Source organism: Blennius ocellaris, assembly GCF_963422515.1.
Source record: "Blennius ocellaris genome assembly, chromosome: 9".
In the NCBI taxonomy this organism is placed as follows: Eukaryota; Metazoa; Chordata; class Actinopteri; order Blenniiformes; family Blenniidae; genus Blennius; species Blennius ocellaris.
Window position 1 is genome coordinate 9,485,980 of NC_137658.1, and position 26,617 is coordinate 9,512,596.

Consider the following 26,617-nt stretch of genomic DNA (forward strand, 5'->3'; position numbering starts at 1 on the left):
CAATTATTGCAAACACCAACTCACTCTCATGCACACACGCTGTCTGATTTTCTCTCTCTCTCTCTCTCTCTCACACACACAAACACACACACACACACACGCGCGCACACACACACACACACACACACACACACACACACACACACACACACACACACACACACACACACACACAGACTTGCATTGGGGGGGGTTAATTGGACTTGAGTTTTCTGAACTGCACCCCGGATGTTAAATCTTCCTGCCTCTGAGTTTGTGCTGTTTCGTGCGGGTGTGATTTTTGCATATCTAGCACAGTAACTGTAACTCTTCAGGGAAAGACTTGCGGAGCAGGTTTATCTGGGCCAGCTCCTCGTGGATACTGAGCCTAATGAGAACAGCCTTGCTTCATTGCATCAAATTTTGGAGTTCCGCTCTGGTTTCTGTGAGATGGCTGGAAACAAAAGGTATGGAAAGATTCATGAGGATGATGGTTTACTTTAGATGTTAAATTAATTTTTCATATCAGTCAGATGACACATGTTGACAATATTTTTTATCTTGGATTCAAATGTTGCCAAAGACAGTGCATCATAGGATCCAACTGCTCCTACCAAGAAGGTGTTGTTCATGATGCCCTCGACTGGCAGTAGCAATTATGAAAGATTGAATGCATGGAAAGGGGAGAAGCAGTATGAAAATAGTTTGCCTCAAGTGGTAGGGGCAGGGAGGGAGGGCGGTAGGGAGGTATCTGTTGTTGTCAAAGTTACTCTTTAAGAGCAGGTTTTTTACTTCCGAGTGTGCAGTGTGAGTGTTGATTGAAACAATAAGTGTTCACCTATATAGACATGTGTACATTAATGTAGCAAAGCCAATCATGGTTTGTATTAAAAACCTGTTTAGCGAGGTTATTAAATGTAAAGTTCCTGTATTCACAATGGTCAGCAATCCAACTAATAACTAAGCAAAGACTTTCATTCCTAATCATGTCAGTATGTGTGTATATTGATCAGGTACTAACTTTATTGGTACAACATTTACAGGTGCTTTTCAAATAAATATATAACAATGGAAAGTTGTTTTTTTTAATGATACAACTTGAATAAAATATGAGTTGCAACTCAAAATTAAATATTCCCAACATTTTTGAGTTAATTCTTTATCAGTTTGAATTCTGTGTCATTAAATACAGCAGTCTCTTCCTGTGTCTCCAGGCTTGTGGGGACCTCATGTCGAGAGTTTGCATGTTATCGCTTTACATTCATGGGCTTTGAGCAGGTACCACAGTTTCAGGTTATCCAGTGTCTCTGAATTGCTTGTAGCTGTGATTTTCAGTGTTTGACTGTCTCTTTGTGTTTCTCCTGTGACGCACCACCTTACCTTTGCACTTAAACAGTTGGTATTGCCTTGAGCCAGCCTCCACCGCATCAATGGATGCAGAATCCAAAATACCGTCTCTTAGAGTATATTTCATAAGACCATATGAGTTGTATTTCTTTTTTTCAACTGAAGACCAATAATGTCACAGTGACGATACCCACTCATTCGTATGTGGCTGAGAGACTCCAACAGAACATTACAGCTCAGGTGGGTTGACTTGTTTGAACAGGTTCCTTTGGTCATGCATCGAGGGAGACAGCAGCACCACTTTTTAATGTCAGGCAATCTTTCATTGAACTCGGCCAAAGCCCGAGATCACTGACAGAAGAAGCGTGTTGCCAAAAAGAAAGCAACATTCACAAACTTACAAGCTACATACTCATTCAATTTGCAACTGTCATTTTTTATTCGCAATATTTTCAGTGGTGCTGATGACAACTCGAGCCTTGTTTTCATCTTCCCAGGCACTTTATAGAGTCACATCTCCGCTTACAGGTTCAACAGGGGAATAGGCATGGTAAATAAGTTGCGTGACTGCTTTTGTTTTAGGCCTAGTCTCAGATATATTACCTCATTCTGAGGTCTTAATAATTACTTTGCTGTGCACACTTGTATCATAACAGATGAAGCCACTCAACTGAGTGACAGAAATACAACTCAAAGTAGAAATAAAGTAATGTTCCATTTTAATGGTGATAAGGGACAGTACAGTATTTAAAGCTTTGCTGGAGAGCTCATTTAATATATTGTTCATGGCTTTCAGCATTTTATTGCAATTTATTTTAAACTGGTATTAAAAACGCTACTTACTCAGACATTTGCTCTGCCTCGTAAGACCCTAAAGTCACTCTGTACTCTCCATGTGTCATTGCAAGTTTTGACAGGATGTTGTTGGCGAGAATGTGACATCTGTGTATTTATGTGAGTGGTACATTTGACTTGTCAAAGCATGGATCAACTCTGAGCCAATTAAATACAGACCACGTAAACCTTTTTCCTCTCAGCCTTCTGTTTGTTTTGTCAGCTCTGCTGCAGCGCTGCATCTCAGCTGCACCATGACAGCTCCCCTGCTGCAGAGCTCAAAGTGCTACACTCCTGCCATTATCACAATGCACTCTGCTGTTGCTCCCACTCACAAAGCACAGCTGCGAGCAATGGGCGGCAAGACAATCGGGCAGCTAATAAGTAATAGGAATCAATCAGACAATCCAGTTTTCTAATGGGAACATTTGTTATTATGATGTGTCCGCATTGCTTCTTTGTTTAATCCCGTTAGCCACCAGCAGGCACTCCTGCTCGTTGTAACTTTTGAGCCCAGTGATGATATTTTAAATTAAAGTTATCTAATTCAAAGTGAAACATGATATTGAATTTTAAATTATTTCATGTCCATGAATCCATCCATCCATCTTCTGTAGTGGTTAATTAAAACAATCCTAGTCGCCTATAGGCAGAAACCCTCTTCACTATAAATGCCACCAGTTCATTGGAGACAAATTATTCTATTATATAATAGTATAATAATTATACAAATTATTCTATTATTATTTTCTCCTTCTTCTTTCCATTGTCTCCATTTTGTCTGTCTCTTACCTTTTACCTTTGTTTAGGTTGTGCATTTGTGTGATTATGGCATGTTCATTATTAGACATATAATAGTGTTATGGTTTTAACATGATTCCTACACAGGCTGAGATTTGGCCTGCTTTTTATTGAGGTGTGTGGGTTTTACGTTGTTTGGGCTGGAAACAGTGAGCCACATGTGGCAACCCGGGTGCTGACCGACGTGCCATGCGTGCTCGGCGTGACTTCATATCGTCTTCTGCGCTCTGGGGCCTAAAAACATCCTTCCCGACCACGTTCACACAGCAGGTTGTGTTTGAAATGATCACACACAGAAAACAAAATCGGATCCCAGCAAAAACTTGGAATTGAGCATCAAGACCTGCCGTGTGAATGTAGCCTAATGAGTTTAGATGAGGTGTGGACAGAATTGGAGGAATTAATGCACTGAATTGTGCATCGTGTTTAATCCTACATAATCTGACACCTGTGATCAAATTCTAAATTAGAGTGAAATGGCCAATTTGACCACAATGCTGTATTTGGAGTCCATACGGCCAAAAAACAGACAGTGTCATCAATCACCACCTGCTGATTTGAGTTTGACTAATGGATTGCAGGTCGCCCTTGCAGACTAATCAGCTGCAGGAAGGTTGATGCAGGAAAATCCAGGTCCCTGATGAATCACTCTGCGATTAATCCTCACCTTGGTAGCATCTAATGAATGAAATCTGTGGCATCACAAATGGCTTGTTGGTGATGCTGACGGATCAAATCCTCCACTTGTAAATTTGTTTTCCAGTCTCCTTTTGGCTTAATGAAGTCCACCATTTGATTTGTTGGCTTTAGTGGAGATGCATGCGTACATGACTCCAAAAACATGCTGCCACTTTCAGAATACTTCTAACAGCGGGTGAGCGTTCTGAAGTCTGATAAAGTTGTTCATGTTGTCGAGTTGTGGATTTTGTGATTCTGGGACAATTGCAGAGAAACAAATTCCTACTTTTGATTAATTATATGGTGTCTCTTGTTTCTCAATAGCAACGGTATAAATTCCCCAGCTGGAGTTGTGCTAATAGTGATGAATTACGGTTGCTGAATGTTCAACAGCGCTGGAGTTTTAGTTTTTTATATGAGCAATTTTGAAACATACAAATTATTTTCACAGAAACAAGATATATGTGACTTTTAAATTCAAATATTATGAAAAACATAGCTACTCACATTTAATCTAAGGGGTTAAAACCTGATACATTTTCATCCCACTTGATCCTCCCTGAGTTTCCACTGAGCCTCTGCACTCCGCAAACTCCAGGATGTTATCCAGCCGCTGACACTCCTCACTGGAACACCTGAAGAGAGAAACAGGCTTTAAATCTTCCATGTTTTCATCAAGAGTGGTGCTACAGAACATGCACACTGCCATAAAAGCCCATTCTTGACAATAAGTCATCCAACACTGTAATTTGTCCTCCGATTCTGTCTTCCAGCACATTTTGCATTTCAACTGACAACCATCAGAAGTCTGCAGAGCAAAAGGCATTTTTGCCCGTATATTTTTCATGTTCTTCTGCTGGGTGACAGTTAGGGTTAGGACAACAATTTGAGATCAAGGTTGACATCACATGACCACCAGAGAGAGGGTCAGACATATGGCTTTCTGAATAAAAGCCCACGAATACCACAGGACAGTTTATTTTGTTTTCTTCTGCAGGGCCATAACTTCTGTCTTTCTCAGAGACTGGAAGGATTTAGCCACATGGCATTTGAGACGAAGGAAAAAGACAATAGCAGCAGAGCCATACTATGGCAATACATTGAAAATCCCAACAATTCCACATAAGTAAGTACAGGCAACATTTTAGAGGATGCATTGCATCCTTGACATGCAAGTGTGGCATGTGAATGCATGGGGACGAGTGAATGAGAAGTTCAGTTCATTAGAGAAGCTCTCCTGGTTGACGTACCGCAGCTTAATGGTCCCTATTGACTTAAACCAACTTTGACTAACAACTAACCAAACTTTGATCAACAAAGCTGAAGGAACAAGCTTGACTGTAAGACGACACACAAATATAGGATGAATGCGAACAAGCAAGATGACTGATTGCATGGCACAGTGGAGGGATGGACCACCACAAAATAGAAAACCTCTGACAATCAAGGAAACAGCAGGAAACAGACATTATTTTGTGCTTTTCTGTCATGGCTAGTTTGTGTACCGAATTTGTATTCGATTTTTTCTTTTTTCACTAAATTATCAGTTTATTGTAAGGTTGTTTAATTTCTGATGCCAAATGATGTCTGTTCTGTGTGGTGAAGTCATTTCATAACCAAGCAAGACAAAATCGATCTTTATGTTGTTTTGGTTTGTTCTTTTCGGTTAGTAAAGTGTTGTTTACTTGTCATTTTTTGGCATTTGGCATCACTGGGTAAGGTCGTTGTTTGCGGTTAATAGAACCCTAAAAAAAAGATTCTAGATTGTGCTTGTCAGTTAACATCCTCTTGATTAATATTTCTGTTGTTTTTGTGATGGATGGTAATTTACAAAACCAAAGTAATATTTTACTATATTTATAGTCTGGGATTGGATTCACCCTGATTGTTTGTTTTCTGAACCAAACTTTCTTTTTTTTATGATTGTGACTTTAACTTCACTCATTTCTTTCAACTTCACTTCACTGGCTTGTTTGCTTATAGTTTGTGGAGAGTTTTCTATTATATCTGACATATTGAGTTCATCAGATCACGTAATGATGCACAATGGGTGACTGTGAATCACCACACCACAGTCACATTATCACACACATGTTCACTCTGAAAGCTTGTGAAACTCCATTGCTGGCTCTTTCATATGTGATTCATATTTTCAGATGTCTGGTTGTCATCATTACACTTCCCATGTGGAGTTGTAGTTATGCCTTTACTCTGACTTCTTTCACCCTGTGTGTAATGTTGAAAGCACTCACCATCCTGCTGTTTCTTCCTGTTACACGAACATGTAGTCTCATTATCCTTCTGGTCATATTCTACAATTTCATGCTGCAACTCAGTCATTATTTTTTCTATATGTTGGGCACTGCACATTGCGACTTATTAACAACCACTAATGGATTCTGTGGTGAGCTTTATTCTGAATTTTAGCTTCTCGGGTTCTTCTATGAAATAATTTCGAATATGCATTCAATTTGGGAACAAATTAATATAGTAAATCGTATGTTCGATATTGCAAGATCCCTGATGTCAGAAACTTCTTTGAAGCCAACTTTAAGATGAAATGAGAAATGAAAACCCTAATTTGCATTACAAACACTGTTCATTTGGTCACAATGCACTGAGCGTGATATTAAAAGCTGAGAAATCAGTGATTAAACAAGTCGGCTGACAAAAAAAAAAATCCAGCTGGGTTATTTGTAGAAATCGCATGTAGCAGTTTTATGTCACCACCCCTCGTGTCTACCACCATGCGTATTCACAGATTGGAAAATCCTTAGCAGGGTGACATGAACTTGTTTCCATGGCGACATTTCATTGACCTGTCTGTTTACCAGTCACGGATGGTTAACCTGCGAGGCCTCTGTACATGTTGTGCTTTATGTTGAATTCTGCAGCTCTCAAAGGAGGTGAGGGTTGTGTGGGTGACACTGGCCTGGGTCCCAGACAGCCCAGCTCGCCCTGTGGGTGGATTCCGCAGACATCTGCTGCACTCGCGTCAGGGCTTTATGCTTTCAGAGTGTGCCAAAACTGCCCAAAACTGCCTCAGTACCATTTAAGCGAGAGGTTGTGAAATCTGAAGCTAATCTTATCAATCCTACAGAAAGCAAACCGACTAAAACTGTTTTCAACTCAGAATTCTCCTCAGAGCTTCTTGTGCCACTGAGCACTAAAGAAATTGGAAATGAATGTCTTCTAAACATATCTTGTCAAATAATATAAGTAAATTCTTCATTTGACATTACCTACATTGCAGATTGCATTGCAGAGACTTAGTTTGTGTTCCTAGTGACATGAGTGCACAAACATATTTATGTCCTCATGACAGTGATGGACATAATCTCAGATTACGTCTGACATGAACCTGACCTGAACCTGACCCAGCCTGTCACCATCATCCATCTGATGCCTTATCTGACAGTCCATTCTCAGTGTATGCACCTTGGACAGGTTCCTAGTCAAATTGTCATATTCGCATCTATAGTTTAACCTCAAACATATGTTTTTAAACTATGGGAGGAAAGGATAAACAACAGTATATACAAATTGAAAAAAAAAACACACATGCATGGGGAGAACATGTAAACTAAACACAAAGGCCTCCAACCAGACACCACGTCTTCATTTGGGGCGAGGTCGCAAACCACTACACCACTATGCAACCTCCAACGGGATGTAAAATAAATATAGAAAGACAGAACACAATAAAGCAGTGTTTATGTACCTAAATTGGATATTACATTGATTTACAATAATTCCTGCAGATTTATACATAATCAGCATAACACTACTTTCCTAATCCTGATCTTAAAAAAAGTCTGTACTTAAAGAGATGGCCTCCATCATTTTTTTGTGACATAACTACTTATGGGTCAATGTGAGATCAGGTGTCTGTTCCCACCAGTGTAGAATAGTGTGGAAAATATGAACACAAATGCACCTGCACACTATGCATCCAGCCAGTGATCTGGCCAACTATAAAGTCCTGCATTTCCTCATGGTCAGCACTGTCTTCTTCCAAAGTCAAACTCGTGACTTTTTACTCATCACTTGCTCAGTCTTTTATTTTCCATCTCTTCTATGTGCATGAATTTCTGCTCAGTTGTAGTATTGGTTGGGGAGTTGCCCCGAACAGGCTTTTAAATCCAAGTCAACACAGAGAGACAACAGAGGAGGAAGCATTCTTGGCAGCAGACTGTAGTTCTGCTGTCAGAAAGACCAATGTTAGAATCAGTGCTGTGGCCATTTGAATCTGGCTTCTTGTATATAGGCATGTCCCACAGATTTGTGAGCTTGTGATTGCAATGCATTATCCAGAGAGGGGAGTCAAAGGGAGGATTACAAATGCCAAGGCAATGCCCCATTATCACACCCAGTGCAGAGGCGCACATGAGAGTCGAACTGGCGCCGAGGCACCGCCGGAGGACACAATGCATACGTGAGATAGACCAAAAAAAAAAAACAATGCAACTTAAGTTCACAATTTTCAGGTGTTTACTACTCCTGTCTATCCTAATTAGATTACATGATGAATAAGTGGTTGCCATGGGAACCACTTGGCAGCACAACCCTTTGTCATTTGTGTTGCACTCTAGTTTGGCAGAACCAGCAGCAAACAAAAGGCTGGAAAATCTGGAGCTTCCAAATTGCCAATCAGCCTGATTAGACGTGACATTGTGTTTTCCCAGCAGAGTGTACGTCGTTGTTATATATTTCATCACCTCTTTCTCCAATTCACTATGCCACAGTGTCTCTGAAGATATGCTGTCTGTCTGCTCCCATTTCTCATCGGTCCATCTTTAATCTCCCCTAACTCTGTCACTGCCTCTTAATATATTCCCATAAAACCGTCTTTGATCTGCGCCTGGAGGAGCTAAAAGAATTAGAAAGAAGGAAACCGATAACAAAGCAGACAGATAGGACAACAAACAACAGTGAGCACCAAGGGTCTGTATATGAAAACGAGTGTGAGCTGGAGCAGGAACAAATATCTCATTTCAGCGTAATGTGCTAAGGGTTTGTGGCTCACACTCCAGGCGTTCTTTTAACATTGTTTACCACTCTGATTTTAATGGCTTGTTGGCCACATCATAAAAACTGACTCAATATCCACGACCCTTAGCTCAGTCCTTATCTCGCCCTTTCAGAGGGGTGAGCTCTCGTTGTGTTGAGTCGAAGTACATAAATGGGATTATCAGCTGAAACGCACACACACATGCCGCAGTGATTTCAGCCGCACACACACACACAATAAATTACCAAACTACACACACACACGCACACACACAGGTGGCAATCAATGATACCTGGAGCCTGCTGAGAGACAGAGGAAGGAAATGCACACTGTCACACCAAGGGTGTTGTTAATTTAATGAACAGATGAAGCCAATCATAACAGTGAAGGCAGTTAATATCTGTGCAGACTTCATGAAAGTGATGTGGAGGTATGGAAGCGAGTGAACAGACATTGAACTAAAATGACCAAAAATGACTACCGTGGAAAGGTAAGTGTTGCAAAACATTGAATAGAGGGAAGTATCACTGCCCTGCACATCCAGTTTACAAAGGCTGAGCCAAGACCAACAAACTTAGAGCAGAATAAAGCTGTGAATCAATGGACTGCAGTATGTGGACAGTGCTGAACAAGCTGTTTTCAAAAGGAAGATGCACACAACAGTAGATCATGTCGAGGGACTACCGAATGTGTGTTTGTGTTGTGACACTGCCGCTTGTGCGCCACAGCCAGTCGTGCCCCCAATGATCATTTTAAATTAAGACAAATAAACCTCAGAGTTGTGCGCAGCGAGTCATTGTGAGAGATTATAGAAGGCACGCTCAGGCTAAATGCCAGCACACAAAAAGTGACAGTGGCATTGGAGAGTCTCAGGCGAGGAAGGCAGAGATACAAAGATATATAGACATGAGGCCCACGGAGAGCACTTGAGAGGGATTGCCTGTAGAGAGGATAGCTCAGAGATAAGGAAGTCCTCCCATAACGAGGAGAAGAGCGGTCTGGCAAAAAGAAAGTGTAGAAGAATAATGAGTACGGGGTACACTGGCAAAGTTGATCCAACTTTTGCCTTGCACACACTTTTTTTCCTCGCCATTAGATACAGGCCATGGTCACTCCTCACTCAAAATCTTTGCTCACTAATAAATACAGGAGATGGATGAGCTGAGGGAGTTAATCATCCCAGGGTGTTAATGTCACAGCCTACAGACAGACATGACAAACTCCCTCTGCCTCAATGTCCGGCTGCTCTGCTTCCTCCCTGAAGCTCTGCCACGCCGGCTCTCAACCTCACGGGATATGACTGCAATGTAACGAGCGTGTGAGAGACTAAACGGCATGACGATTATTTCTTTCAAAACAAGCAAAAATCAGATTTGTCACTTTGCAGCACCACTGGGACTTGTATTGATTTTAAAATGTCTTGATGGTGATTAGCCATTTAAGGCACGAGGCAGAATTTTTCTTGTACGCCTTCATGACTGTTTGCAGTGTTTGTGTGTGATTTTATTCTTCTCCCGCATGGACATGGTACTGTGTTCATGATGCATTACATAATTAAGAGGATTCTGACATGAATCATCGTCTCAAAAACAAGGCCAGGGTGAATATGAATTCCAAGGTGAAAAATTGTGTCTGTTGCTGAAGGTTTTATTAAATCTAAAACCATTAAATAACAATTATCCAGGTGGTGGTACATCGTGAGGGCCACCCAGGTTCAGGTGTAGAATTGATCCCTGCATTGAATTATTAAAAAGCATTGAGTGTAATAATATTAAGAAAATATTCTTTTGAGCAGGATTTCCTTGTGTTCGGTGGATACTATTTAATGTTTCAGATGTTTGTTTTTTTCATACTGTGAGTCCAAATGCTCCCATCTTGCTAAGAATTGGCAGTCATCATTAGAGTATTTTTCTTTTTATTCAATTCAACAAATGGTGTACAAGCAGCCTGGTATAGTTTTATAGTAGAAATGTGAAGAAAAAAAAATATTATAGTTTCTCTGTTAAAGTAAAAAAAAAAAAAAGAAGAAGAAGAAATAAAAAGAAGGGATATATCATAGTTAGGAAACATTGGTTTTTGTGTTTTTCTGTGAATTACAGCAGGGGATTGATACTCTTCTCAAACATGACACAATATTACAAAATTATAACTCTAAATGCAGATTATTCTATTTCTTCAATACAGAGCGAGTGGCTGAACCTGGCAGATTTGGCGACCCAGGGGCTAAAGCTCACTCCGGCTCAGCCAGGAAGACAGCACAGGATGGTGAGTTTTTTTCCACTGACTGTTTTTTCCTCTGAGAGTCAGTTCCTACCGTAAAAATTTGGCTTCTTGACTGCTCTGATTCTGCTCATTTGCAGTAAATATTGTTGGGCAATAATGACTCTGCTGCATTTGAACACAGACCGTTTCAGACTGTGTGATTACATAGAGTATAAACAATTTAGTAGTAGGACATCCATTTCCTCAGCAGGCCACTGCATTACTTTACATTGAGCTCAAACTGTTGTGCTCTGTTGTCTCGGCTACAAAGCAGTGGGTATATATTGCTGCTGTGTTCAGAACAATTAGCTCGCCAAACGTGTTCGAGGTTGTGTGCAGAGATGTCAGTATGGTGAAGAGAGATAACCAAGCTCAAGGCTTGTTGTTTGAACCAGACAAATCATGTCCAATTCACTCACAATGATCAAAGCGAGCACCTTCGTGACAAGGAGTGATTTCAGGGGTTTGTCTAAATACTAACAATGTGGTCTTTAAGTGTAAGCTGCTATTGTAAAATTAGATTTAACATGGGGCTGTAATATACTGGAGTACAGATTTACCTCTGTGGTGTACCTGTCTCTTCTGGCATCAGTGTGTGTTGCTCAGGAGGTTTTAATAAGCTAATGTGATTGTATTGAGCTGAAATCCTCCGCAGTGGTTTTTTTTTTTGTTTGTTTGTGTGTGTGTGTGTGTGTGACTGATTACACCAAACACATTTAATTCCATTATTTTGTGTAACCTAAAGAGAGGCAGAACATTTAATTAAATATTGCAGAATAAAAATGCTTCCAGTTAATGCACCCTCATCCTCGTTTTAAACCTCCAACAGTGAAAGGCTGCAGGCACTATGTTATTAGGTTGTATGTTTCATTTACCACAAATTTATTTTGATGGCCTCGAGGACATTTCTTAAAATTTGATGCAGTCGCACTTGAAAAATTGGTTTACTAGATTTTGGTGGTCAAACATCACAGTGACCTTATGCTTTAAATGTATTCTTAAAGCATTGTTTGTCTGAACATTGAAGCTGCAGTTTTACTGGTTCACAAAAGCAAACAACCTAAAGGCTGTAATTCTGCGGGAATTAAAAACATATAAGCACTGATTAAATCATATAATAAACATCTGCTTAGTAAATGTTTGCTACAGCTCAAGGTGGGGCCTTTTTGATGAGAAATCAAACTATTTTTAACAAAAAGAGAATTGCTTGCAGTAAGTCATCATTACACAAATCAAGATACTTATTCGACAGCTTTTCACACAACACATTTTTCAACCACATGCTCTGTTGGAGAGTGACGTCATGAAAAATACAAGGCCGGTGCCTTTCTTGGTATAGCGGGTGCTCCCCTCCCTACTCACCTGATGTTTGCAGCATAGAACTTGGAAAAAATGCATTAATCATTTCAAGAGCAAACACAATGAGCACGTTTAAGTGACAGCCTCTGAGAGTGCTTGTTGCTGTACAGGAGATATTAGTTTTGCCAGAGAGATGGTACAGAGAGTGACTTGAAAAACAGACTATCCAAATTGAAAATTAAATGGGAAACAAACTCAACTGCATATTGAAATGCAACTGCAGATGTGTGCGGCGGTTTTCTGATGATCAATCTTGATATAAGTGTTTTGTTTAAACTCAGGGTGGTAATGGAAAGCAATGCTATGCAAACATGGAGCAAAACAACTGCACCAATATGGAGTTTTTGGTTGGAGGAAGGCAAGATCAGGTCAAAACCAGTCTGCCAGTGGGTCAAATCTTGACTCACGGAGCAAAGTGTAGAAAAAGGCTGGAACTCCTATTTGTCAAAAAGCTGTTCCTAATTCATCCAATAGAGGTTTGCATGTTCCCAGTAAAACTACTAGACATTACTGAGGCACAGAATGATGCTGCAGTCAAAGCCAGCTTCCTTATTCACTTGTGAAGTTACATTTTCAGAATGCCGCCATATGTCTTTGCAGTGAAACAGATCAAACGTGACTGTATGTGGCCCCTGAACTAAAAAGCATTTGACACCCATGGCCTAGATAAATAGATTTTTCAGTTTATCTTCATGCACTTCAATCAGTTGAATAAGATATTTGAACAAAACAATGCTGGGTGTTATTATTAGGTATCTGTAGATTTTCTCTTGTTTTGATGTCATCACACTTGTGTCAGTTACGACTGTCCTGCTACAAATATTAGAGTTGATGTGTAATGGTGTTCTCACATGGAGGTCTGCAATTCAAACCTCCGACTGAGAAACGTGCTTTTGATTGAGGGTGTGTTTGTTCTGAAGTGGAGGAAATGCGGTGTTGACTCGTGAAAGCCAGAAGCGTCAGTCTCTGGTGGAGAAATGTGCGGGTTAGTGTTCCCCTGGCACTGACCACTCATGTGCTATTGGGCAAACAAACTTCACTCATTTCCTCTTTAAATTGAGCAAAAATGGGAGGTTTTAAAAGTGCTTATCAAATAATCACATGCTTCATTCTTTCCTTGTCTGCTGTGTGGTTCCAATCTCTGTGTGGTGTTGCAGTCTTGCTGGGGGCATAATGCGTTTGATTCAGCACACGGGCTTTTGTTTTATGAGAGGGGAGGATAGAAAAGGTTTTAACCCTCTGGTGAAGTGACCAGAGCTTTTACTTGGCCCACTCTGTTACTTTGTTATATGTTCCATGTGAAAGAATTATAAAGTAAAGATTTTGGACTGCTTAGTTTATTGAGTAAACGTTAATATAAAGATGACAGTAAATTAATGACATGTAAAGATAGTAGATGGAGGTAAAGGAAGAACAGGACTCTAAATCATCCATGCTTGCACATACAGACACCCAGATTTACAACATTATCTGAGTGGGACCTTCCCATTGGCATACTGAATTCCCAAATGTCTCATACAAATCTTTTTGTATTTATTCATCATTGCCCTGCTGCCTTGGTTCTACAAGCTCATTCTAAACACAAAATAAGAAAAAATATTTTAGGTCCTGTATTATGGATCCTTTAATGCAGATCTGACCCCACAAGTGTGTTTGGTCATCAGTTTTTGGGCAGTGCAGCAGGACTGAGGTTAGCCCATAGACTAATTTGTTCCCTTTAACCATAAACAAAGTCCAACTTGAGGCATTTCACATGTCTTGTCAGCGCTGACAACACATCTAAACCCACAGAAAGCTGTTAAACATTGTGGGATCCTCCATTTTGGTCGCACAAGGTCGACAAGTTTATTAGGCTTTCATTTTACACCCAATAGAGTGTACAAAAGGAACACACACACACACAGGCACGCACGCCCGCACGCACTTACTCAACTTTAGATTAATGAGTACAGCTGTGTAGGACCGAGCAAAAAACATTCAATTATCATCGACACTGAGGGGTGAAGTGAGAGGCCAAGTGTGGACGTGTGTGTGTGCGCATGCATGTGCACATGTACACGCAGTGAGGGATAAAAAGGAAGAGATAACATTGTGTCATTGAACCAAAGAGTCATGTTATGAGTCATACTTGTGGTCTTTTATCGTGATCTCTTCAGAAATTGACAAAAAGGTCAAACTGACACAAAATTCCCATCTGGGAGCAAAAAACTGTCAGGTAAAGACCTTCTGAAGACAAAATGTGTCACCACTCAACACTGTGAGTGTGAAAAGAAGGAAATTACATTGGAGAGTGAATGAAATGGAAAGTTACTCACTATTCACCCTTCATCAGTCCACTGTAGAGCAGAAATGTTTTCTTTTGCTGTTTGTTAAATATAATACAAAAGAAAGAACTCAAACTGCTTCAAAATATCAATAATTTCACCCGTAAAACCATTGACAAAGATCATCAATGTGATCTCTGTTGAGACAACTCTGTCCTGATTTTTCCATCTAATTTCACAAGAAATACATTATTAATTTGCAGAATATAAATCAACTGCAGCAACTTTGATGCGTGAACTATTTAATATTCCTCTGACACGTTCGTTAAGTTCAAATTGGTGTTTATGAGTGAAATAATCCCAACAGTGAATGACATTGACAATTTTAGGAAACATTTACCACCACCAAGTCAAACTGTGTGCATCCTCACTTCAGTTGACATTAAGTATCTCTTGTGCTGGTTCCTTTTAGTTTTGAAATTGTGGTTTCAAAGTTTTTTCAGAGTTGTGCGACGCAGCTACTTCAATTAGAGAAACTTGGTATACTAAAATAAGATGACAAGGAGCATGTGAAACATTATTCTTGTTTAAAATCAGCTTCTTCGTGTCAGTAAAGTAAACTCACTGTAGCTGAAATTGTGAAAAATCTTGCAACTGGAATTAGACCACACAAATTTGCCAATTTTACAGCAGTCATCTTCAAAATCCCAGAAGTTAACACATAAACCAACGAGCCACACTTTCATACATATTCTATTTAATGTTACTGTTGCTGCCTTTTCATTTAGTTAATCAGCACCATAAAGACATTTGAGGCAACACAAGATGACGTATGCCTGCGCCACAAGACAATTAGCACCTGCCACCTCAAACACTCTTTGATTGTTTGCGTTCATAATGTCCCTATAAAAAAATAAAAATAAAAAATTTAAAAGACTATGTTGCCAGAACCGACGTCACAAAGCATCCTCTTTTAGGGATTTTCACAATGTGTGTGAGTGTGCTCATGCGGTTGTGTGTATAATGGTTGTGGCAGTGATGAATATTCAACTTGTAAGCGATAGTCAATAGCCTCTCCCTCCAGATATTTTTGTCCCTTAAGCCACTGTGGGTTTTTCTCTGGCATTTAAATGGGAACAGCCTGTTTATCTTCTCCATTCCTTAGTTACAGCCACAATAATATGATTTGCCCATGTTTTCAATAATTAATTTTCTGGATGGTGGATCTGTACTATCGCCGTGTCCTCCCAGCGGCCCTCTCTGTGCTTTCATCCCTCCATCATTCCTCCCTGACACCCCCTCGCCCTGGCGCCTCTCTCAGGCCACACAGTCGGACCCTGAGGAGCGTTCACAAAGCGGAGAGAGACGAAGATTTTAATCTCCTCTTGATCTGTTTGTCTTTCAGCTCTCTCTCTCTTCTCTTCATCTCTTGTTTGTCTCTGTAGCGCCCACAGGTAAAAGACGAAGAAAAAAAAAAAAACACCACCTTTTTAATTAGTTTATCAAAGCCTCAAAGTGATGCTCATTTTTCTAATAACGGTTATGAATTTGTCCTTTGGGAATGGTTGTTGGAGCGTTTTCTTATTCAATTTCACCCTTGTTTATTTGCTATCTTGAAAAAAGCAGTGGGGAGAGCAAACACTGGAGAGTAATCGACACAAACACCCATGCACACCGGTTACTAAAACCCCATTGACCCGTGTCCAGCTCAGCAGCAATTAATTTGAGGTCACTGTCTACTCCCTGACAGGGCTTGTTGGCAATCTGGCCTTTTCTATTGGACTCTGACTATCTTTATTATCCAATCACTGTGCTTCGCCCTGGCGTCCGTCCAGCATTAGAGGACATAGAGAGAGAGTTTTATCTTCTCGTCGCCATCCACCTGCCATCCTCTTTTCTAGTCTCTTTTTTTCTGCCTCTGAAGGAACATTAAGATTGAAAAAAGACAGATGAAACTCCTGAGAAGACAAAAAGTGAAGAAGTAGGGCAATTTACTGTCAGCTTTAATTGTAATAAAATTTTACAGCCATGGGTATAATGGTATTTTCTGCCAAGAACCCACCTGGAACTGTTGTCGCAATTAAATAGTGGAAAAAATATGTTGGGGGTGAGATCATCCAGGAGCCTCTTCATTTTTGTTTCCTATACTGAGGGTAATGTCGTGGTTTGTGGGTTGTGGGTTGTTTAAATGAAAAATGAATGGAACAACCCTATCACTTTAGTGCCGTTAACAATGATTCACCTTTTGAAGACTAGAGGCATCACATTCCACATCATAAAGTTATTTTATTGAAATTCCCTCACAGCATCCCATCCTATATATCAGCAGTTCCTAAACCCAGCTCTGCTTCAGGTTCTAGAAAGTGTCTCACTATGGACAAGGGCTTGTCGATTCATTTGCTGCGTGGATGCAGAACAGTGAAACACATCCTGCTCTGTTGTGCAGGGACTGGGCCTCCTGTGAGTGGGTTAGGATGGAGGTGGGATTCATACTGTCATGTCACAGTCTCCAGAAATCTCCAATAATAGCAGGGAATGATGAGAAATCTGTTTTTTCTGGAAAACAACTTTGAGGCTGCAGGGTTCCCAAAAGTCACTAAATATAAGGACAAAGTTGTTAAGTGGAAAACACTGCTGGAGCTTTATCACCTAAAAGTTATTCTGCTAGAAGATTTCTACAATGTGCTAATGAAGGTCGTTGCTAAATGGCCAATAGTGTGTCAAGAAATGATTTGATCAGCCTGACAGCTGGATGGATGTGTGCCGTCATGTTAGTTCTGACTCAACTTATCTTCCAGGCAACTTTTTTCTTACTTTGTTTTATCTTTGGGGAACCTGTGTGAGTGTCTCAAGATGAGTGTCCATTTCTGGGCATACCTACTGCTGTGGTGAACCACTGTCAGCGGTTTACTAATTATCTATATTCTCTATCGTCGTTTTAAATAATCACTGACATTTATATCTTTTAGGAGTCAACGGAAATTGACCTATTTTGTTGTTTTAGTTTGAAAATGTGGTTGGTTGTGATTTATGTAGAATGAATATTTTCCATTTAATAGCCAATGTTTGAAAAAAAAAATCCATTCCCAAATATAATAACAGGTCATGAAATGGTAAAAAAAAAAAAAAAAAAAAAAAAAAATTCATGCAAAATGTGACTATTTGCAGACTGCCATTGCAAACAGAAAGATGGTTTTAAAGATACACTCACTGACCACTTTTTTTGGCACAACAAGCTAACTTCATTCTATTATTCTTAAAAAAAAATTTTCTTTTAACTCAAGTTCAAAACTGTGTGCCCCTGGACAAGATACTAGCAAAACAAGCCAAATGTAGAAAGACAGATAATCTCCCACACTCACATTCAGACATATGAGCAATTTTGGAGTCAATGATTAACCTGAAACACACAGTGGATAGTGTGATGGCCATTATATTATATATTATAAACACCCCTCGCTATAACACATCCCTTCAACACCACTGCAAGCTACAACCTCAATAATATACATGTTAAATCAATACTGCTGTGACAGTCTCACTAAAATTGAATTATCTTTCCAAAGCAAGAATTTATGACAGAGCTGTTGAACTGAATCCCATCAGATGATACAAGTGTACCTAATAAATTAGCTTATGAGTGTATGTTATATCTGCCCAGAGGTGCAGCACTGTGAAAGATTTGAGTTTGACTCATAGATCCTGAAAAATGACATTTGAGACATTTCTAAAACCCCACTGTGCATAAAAAAAAAGTATTTATACATAAACAAATATTGTATATACAGGGGCTCATGGATCCAATTCAGATTTACACACAGAATAGTTTTTCCACATACTATGTAAGCAATGCTTTGACTTGTGGTTGAAGACGATTCCGTCCATCATCATGTTCATTCGAATGAAACAAATTTTTCTCACTGAGATGTAGCACATTCGATTTCACTCTGGAATAGGCTCTCCTTTATATGCTTACTCTATTCTCTGAGCATGAGCTACCAACCATGGGACATATTGATCCACCCCCAACATATAGAAGCAGGTCAGACCAGATGGTAATGGGGGTGAATCTGGGCCTGCAGCAAGTGAGTGAATTATAACACAGCCACGCGGTGACCACTTCAAGAGACCCCGGAAGCAAGACCACAATCAAACAGCTGTATAGATTATTCATTAGCGTGCTAATACATAACTTAAAGGGATGCTTAAAATTTTTTAATCCAAAACAATACAAATGAGTTTGAATTGTATATAATACTTCTTAACAAACTAGTGAGATCTACCACAAAGTCCACCCTGCTAGAATTGGAATAAAGTGCAATTGTTTAAATGTGTTAATCTATTTCCAGTGTTTTGTTGCCCTCGCTCACCCTCAGCCGCCGCTCTGCCAGCTCCTCCATCTGTCTCCCCCCAACAAACTGTTAACCCGGCACCTGGGGGTCATCAGTCATCCTTACATATGTCCAAGGACAAAGGCTAGACACATTAGTTGTTGTGTCAGTGATTTAAACTGTTGCTGTTCTTCACAAACACTATCTATAACATTATAAAGAACCATTTTGGGTCTCTCCTCAGCAGCATTATATTAGGTATCATCATGTTTACCTCATGCCAAGACATGTTGGAACAATCCTTTGCACAAGTTCGCTTGGGAAAATCTTTTCATTTACATAAATCAATAACATTTTCCAGCTAAAATGTGATTCTTACTGTGAAATAGGCATTGCACTCGGTACTTTAGAACGAATTGATATGCAATAAGGCATGTCAAGTCAAATTGCTCATGCATATTTACTCCCTGGCGCACACACAAATGAGAATAAAGTCATACTTAAGATCAGAAAGATGAGAGGGGAATAAAAGCAGATATTGAGGAAAGTGAAAGAGAGGTAGTGAGTGAGTGTGTGTGTGTGTGTGTGTGCGTGCGTGCGTGCGTGCGTGCGTGCGTGCGTGCGTGTGTGTGTGCTGCAGTGCTCCTGCATTACAATTGATTGGCTGGTTTAACCAGTAGTGCTGCTCACTCAAGCTTTAAATCGATGGATGAAACTCTTTTAGCCAGCACTCTTTTATTCGTTTCTCTTCCCTGCCTCATCCTCATCCTCTTTGTCCTGTCATTTTACCTCTCATTTGTTTTACTGTTTTTTTTTCTTTCAGTCGCCTTTGTTTTCCTCCACCTTTCTCCTCTATATCTATATTGTATCTATATTTATTACTCCTAAAAAAAATATAAAAAATAAATCATCATTTGTAAACGAATACTCACTCCCTTCTATGTGTGTCACTTTTCCAATTTGCTCCAGCGTGGAGGTCACACACTAATCCCAAATTGTCCTTCAATCCTGTCTTAACCAGATGCAATCCCTGTATTTTTTTTCTTTCCTTGATCTTTCCTCTCTTGCTTTCCTCCCTTTTCCCTTTCATCTGTCATTTCCTGGTCGCGGTAATGCCATTTTTCAGCTAAGGGAAATGCGATGAGTTTCCTCCAGCACTGATAGATGGAGGTGAAAATAAACCACAATCACCAGGCTATAGAAACACACAGAACAACGGTGTGTTATCAGGAGGAGGGGGTGTTGGAATGTCATATTTCTGCATTGTGGAGCATAAGAGGGGGTATGCAGGCTTGCAAATGTGTTTGTGCGTCTGTGTGTATGTTTTCACAGATTGTAAGAAAAAGGAGAGAGTCGCTCGGATATCTCCGATAGGTACAGTGTACAATGAATCTTTTCTCTCGAGAATATCAAAGCTTCACCATCTTAAATGTTTGGTTTGCTCCCTATTTCCTCTAAGATAAAGAAAGTCGTATTTTTTGACAGCTTGTGATATAGTCTGGGAGACATGTTAACAATTTATACGTGCAGTTATTTTATTTATTCTCAAAGAGGATTTGCTGAGATTACACTGTTATCACAACCATAACAAAAAAAAATGTCTTCGTCGTCTGAGAGTTTGGCCATTATAACGCAGATGAACTCGTATGTAAGCCCCAGCTCAGGTCAGACGCCAGTCGATGTTCACATCAGACACCAGCTGTGGCTCAAACAAAACCCATTAGACCACTAATGGAGACAAGGCCACTCTTGTTTTATGATGTAAGCAGCCACATGCTAATGACTTGAACATTGCACAGGGCTTTGATCTACACACTCTGTGCTCAGTCTTCATTAACTTGGGATTTGAAATCATTTTTAGGTTGAGCACCATGTTGGCAGGATGAGGTCTTTGTGTGTGGCTAAAAACTGACCTTATCTTTGATCTTGTTTTATTAGCTTTGTCTTTTTTGGTTGTTTTTACTTTTTTTTCCATCACAGGGGCTTTCATCTTTATTTTAATGCTCATCCGTTACAGACTGTGTAATTGACAGGATCGCACCGTTCACCACTCCAGAGTCAACTGCCTGATGTGGGACTTTCTCTCACTCCATTTGTGCTAAAAGCTCTTGTCCCTCTCTTTTACTGCCACTGTCTTTTTCACCTTCTCCACCTCCTGTTTTTTCTTTTTCCTCCCTTTTCTCCGGTCTGTCAAATGAAAGTGGGTTTGTGCTGTTAGCCTAGTGTGAAATGACACAGTGCTCAGAGTCAATGAGCTGCTTTGATCTTTTGTCATCTTGGACTCCAGCCAGCTGTGGCTGCCTGGCACGGTGATAATGTCACACTGGAGATTGATTTGGAAGAAGATAGGGTCGACGCTCAGAGAGAATAGTCCTCATTAAGCAGCTCGCAACACAGAAAACTCCACGTTTACTTCACACCTTTTCCCATTCTTCTTCCCTGGCTCTTTCTCCAACTCATTATTTTTCTGCCTGCGCCAGTTAGTAGGACATAAGAGTCCGTCAGCCGTGAAACTGAAAGAACAGCTTGATGTTTTGCTGCGTCAACTTTCAACTTGAGCGCCACATTGCGCTGATTCCCGGCATTTTATTTCTCACCACCTTACTTTTGCAATTAAGAGATGAGTTTTGTTTCTGTGTTCTTGCTTTTAGGCCCAGATGCCACCAAGGATCCGTGTCTGAAGGTTCGCTGTCCTCCCCACAAGGTGTGTGTGAGCCACGACTACCAGACTGCCATCTGCACCAATCACAAGCAACCGGCCCACAGGTACAACTCATCTCAATAACAATGACTTTACTTCTGTATCACTTCAGGCAAACAAAAATAGTATTATTAAAATCTAAAAATGTTGCTACCTTTCCTTTCTTCTTTCTTTAATAAATTCTGATGGGTCCTTTTGTATGTATTGTTCTGATCATGATAAAACAACCCCAATTTCAAAGATGAGATGTATAAAATGTAGAGAATGTCCATTTCTTTTAAATCCTTTTATATTCCTTCATTATTTCATTTGAAAACCGAAGGTAGCAAAGGTGAAGAGGTGCTTTTAAGAAGAAAATTTCAAAACAGCAGAGGAGCCTTGTATATTTTTGACAGCAGGTCAAAAACATGACCAAGAGCATTGTAGAGAAATATAAATTAATTCATAAAGCAGCTTTGACACCGTAAAAGGCAACTCAAAGTTTTTCACAAACAATTCACAAGGAACAAATGAATAACATTTGTATGCAAACACATCTGCACATACAGAACGTACATTGTGTGTGTACACACACACACACACACACACACACACACACACACACACACACACACACACACACACACACACCCACACCCACACTAAAGAGCAATACAAATAAACATGGAAATCAGTTTTCACAACAGTGTCAAATCTTTTAGATGTTAAACTATGAGGGGGGGGGGAAAGAATAAAGTTGATGCCCATTGGCCTTATTACAGCTCAAAATCTAAGTTTTGTGATGATATGAGTCTGCATCACATACGGGTGAGACTTATAATAGCAATGCTGAAAAGCATACAGGGTACAGCTTCATAACATCTTCTCCCATCCACAACTTGCAATTCAAGGCAAGTAAAAGCGAGAGACAGTAAACAGCATTACTCACAACACCAAGGCTTCACAGTATAAGAGCCGAGAAATCAAACTAATGTGCCTGCAATCCACACAATAAACCAAAGGAAAGCATAGTAGTTGGACAAAAATGTGTCGAGCATGACCCAGGACAGCAACTAGCATCGTATTTCAGACAGGAACGGGACACATTTCACTGCTGTCATCACACAAAGCACCAAGAGAAGTCATCCATTGTGTACTGTATTGAATTTGTCAATTCAATACCCCATGTAAGCCAACTTATATGAGTCAACAGTGTTAAATAGTGTGGTAGTCAAATGTGTTTTCAAATTTGTTGAAAGGTCTCAAACAATACATTCATTTTAACTTAGCATTTATGTCATACACATGAGAAGTACACATTTCCAGAGCAGGAGTTGCTTTGATGCAAGATTTCCCTCTCCATAAACATGTAATTATTGCAATTAGATACAAGTCAAGATGACAATAGATATTCAGCATCTTTTCAAGTTTACTTTGGGGTAAATTGGATAAATAACATGTGGAAAACACTTTAGATAAACTCAATTTCCCAGTTATTTTTGTTAGAAGCCAGCACGCTTTAGTGTCAGACTCACGCATACATATTCTCACCACCAGTTAATTTTAATCACAGTGTTTGCTCTGTTACCACCCAATATGTTTGTGTTTTCAACCATTGCCAATTTTAAGGTTTTTCAATTTGTCAGTTGAAGAAGCACTTCTGCAAAAAGACGTGAAGGCTTTTGGTTTTTTTCTTCTTCTTTTTTTGCATCTGTCTTGGGTTTAATTGATTTTCTCAAATCATTAGTTGCAAAGAATCGTGGTTTTAATCTATTTTCCTCTGTTGCTATAATTACAAGTTCTATTTGCTGCTTAATATGTCAAGTTATTCACCTGGAATCTGTGTTTTCCCAATATTCTCACTCACTGAGGCTTTGGATTGTATTATATAGTTTATCTGTGTGAATTGAATTGGTTGTAGTAATCACAGTAACACAGATCCAGTGGTATTACAGAGAACACACGCAAACTTTGAATTTCACAATATCAAGGGTGTAACGACATTGAGCCACACTGGAAGACTTAGATTTTACATACTTGTCACTTTAATGGCAGTCGTGGAGAAACATTTTGAGTTGCCAGTAAATATCAAGGAGGCTGTAAGTCATCTGTGTTTTGTTTTATTTTTTTTTAACTTGCTGTCAGAGTGACTTGCAGCACTTCAAATACATACACTCATATTCAGAGACGTCACTCCATTGAAGCGCATAATCAGCCCAGCAGTGCAGTAAGCAGTCAGCAATTTGTCAGGAGGCTGTATCCTCAATGGGTAAAACACACACTGGAAAAATATGCCGTTCTCAAAACAAGAAAAGATACATTTATCGAGTTACTTTTAAATTGAAAAAAAAGAAAAAATTGGCCAATACAACAAATTACAATTGTTTTGGTAAGATTTATTGTAATATGACATGATTGAGAATTTTGAGGTCTTGCAATTTGCAGAGAAAACTTGTTTTAGAGGATAATTTACCAACATTTTCAATCTGAAAATAAGCCACAAATGCTAAAATAAAGATTATTTATCCTCCACAAATAACACCTCAGCTTGAAAAATGTATGAAATGTAAAACAAATCTTGTTTCTTCTAAAATACAACTCAAAACAAGACCAGACAATGCATCTTGCTGAAATACTACAAGCACTTCTCAGGAGATGCATCTTAAATAAAGTGGGATGAGCTATTTTGACTAAAATCAAGACTAATAAACTTAAAGGTTTTGCGTTTTTGCAGTGTATCACATTAACCTAAAATTATTTTAAACTTAAAACAGGGCATCCAACTCTCACATACTGAAAGTAAAACATACGTATATGATATGAACTCCATGATCTTAGGCTATGGAGCAAATGTTGTATAATATTGACCAGGATTGTTTATTAAAAATATTTTTATTAACATATTTTTACATCAATGGGCAAGAAATCCATTATTGACTTATTTTATATGCCTTTTTACTGTCACAAAGGAAGTGAGGTTGATAGGTGTCCAACCTGCAACACTTAATGTGTGTGTGTGGTCCATCATCTTAATTTTGAACAATTTGCATTACATTGAAATTTTAAAAAATAAACTAAAAAAATTCTTATTTGTTTTAAAATCCACTTGTTCTTATTTATTGTAAAAAAAAAAAAAAAATGTAAGGGAAATATAACACACTGGTGAAAGACATATCCCTCTGCCTTCCCCTTTCCTTCTTTTAATTTTGTGGAAAAGGAAATTGAACTGAATGACTCAATGCTATATAACAAACAGAAACAAATGTCTTACTTTTAAACCAAACTCCATCAGCAAAATTAATTTTGTTCAATACTCACTGGTGTTAAGACAAGCGAAATTGACTTCCTTCCTCTCAAAGTTGATTTGTATAAACAAAAGAAATCACTTTTCTTGTTCAGCTGCAGTCTTAGAATCTACATTACCAGCAATTCTAAAAGCATCATGGAGGCTTACAGTGTCAATTTGTGAGCATCTCGGTCCTGCTGTGAAGATGTTGGAGTACTTTTGGATCAGTAATTTTTCAGATTAGAGAGGCATAGAGAGTCTCAGCAGGACGATGAAGTACAGTGGTATGTGATTGGACTGCGTCTCTTTAAGAAAAAGGGAAGCAAACTCTCTGGAGGTTCTGTCAGCTCTGATTTGTGGAGCTGTCTCTCTCAATGAATATTGGTGATGCGGATACAGATTTCTCTGGCGTGCCCCACCCTTCATATTGTGCAGATGAGGTGATGCAGCAACCTGTTCCATCACACTTCTGTTATAACGTAGTTGATGACATGGTTTCATTTATCAGTCGAATGTGTGCATCTGCTTTGCTGCAGCAGTGGAGCTCAGCAGGTAAGTCACTCATTGGAGAAAACAAAAATATGGCTGACATGTTGTCTGACATTTGCAGATAGTCATTACAGAATATAGATTTCGCCTCGAGGGCTGAACGAGTGACTTTTCTGTAAAAAAAATGATGGGTTTAAAGAGTTTTGTTGTTTTAGGTGGGGTTTTTTTTTCGATTTAGTGAATTTGTTCTTTCTATTTTAAGTTCTTTGCTATATGGATGATCAAATTAAAGGTGTATGGTTGCCATTCCATATGATAAGAGTGTGAGCCAGGGCTGCTCAGTGCTGTGGTGTTTACACTGACTTCACAGCGAGAATGCACACTCTTCAACTTTTTGCTTGAAAGCCTTTGTGTTTGGAGTTTGAATGTTCTCCCCGTGCACGTCTGAGTTTTAATAGGTGTCTGTCTATGTTTGCAGTGACCAATCTACAGGATTGCTCCATACGTTATACCATGGTCCACAGTGCTCCACACTCATAGTTAGCTGTGGTCAGCTCCAGCAACCCCAATGTTCAAGATGTAAACAGCAGAAAATTATATGGAATTGTGAGATAGTTGTGAATGAGTGACATGCTCGACCTTATGCGTCACACACATTCCTCTCAAATCATTTGAAGCTTTGTTAAAATACTTTCACACTTCATTTCTGCACTCGCCTGACTGGTTAAATGAACACGCATTCAACCATCCTCTGAAGATTCATACTATTCTGCTCCTCATTTGATGTTGATGGAATGATTACATTGACCAAGGATTACTTTTAACTACAGTTTCCACTAAAACAGAGAGCAAGATGCAGACATGCTTTGATGCATGTTGTGTTTTCCTTTGACAACCTCTGAAGTGGAAAGATGAGTCAAGCTGCTATCATCGCCACATGACAGTTTTCTCTCATGTGTAGATAATTTACAGATTGAAAAAGCTATAGGAGATTTTATGTTCGCAGTACAGGTTGCCATCAGTGTCATTTCTCATCATAGTATTTTCTGCTTTAGCTGAAGCTAACAACATAGTAAAAAAACTGCTTATTCACAAAGTTTTCATTCACTTTTTTTTTTTTTATTAAACAAAGTCATGTTTGTTTCCTCCTCAGTGTGAAACCCAGGAAAGGCAGCATAAGCCACAAGCACAGGCTCGAAGCTGGTCCTCATGGCAAATGTAGGCTTTGCTCGGCACTCCAGTCAACTCCTGTGTGCGGCTCTGACGGGCACACCTACTCCTCCAAGGTGAAATATC

The 26,617-nt window shown here is 39.4% G+C and overlaps 1 protein-coding gene across 1 annotated transcript in view; it reads left to right on the top strand.

The window, feature by feature from the left end:
• The window catches only part of spock1 (SPARC (osteonectin), cwcv and kazal like domains proteoglycan 1), a gene marked incomplete at its 5' end in the record, with an annotated part of 110,537 nt that overhangs the window by 59,603 nt on the left and 24,317 nt on the right, over positions 1 to 26,617 (top strand). Inside the window, 3 exons of the mRNA XM_080502689.1 lie at positions 10,835 to 10,915; positions 21,518 to 21,632; positions 26,475 to 26,607. Of these exons, the coding sequence (XP_080358815.1) occupies positions 10,835 to 10,915; positions 21,518 to 21,632; positions 26,475 to 26,607 (329 nt within the window). The remainder of the gene's footprint in view (positions 1 to 10,834; positions 10,916 to 21,517; positions 21,633 to 26,474; positions 26,608 to 26,617) is intronic.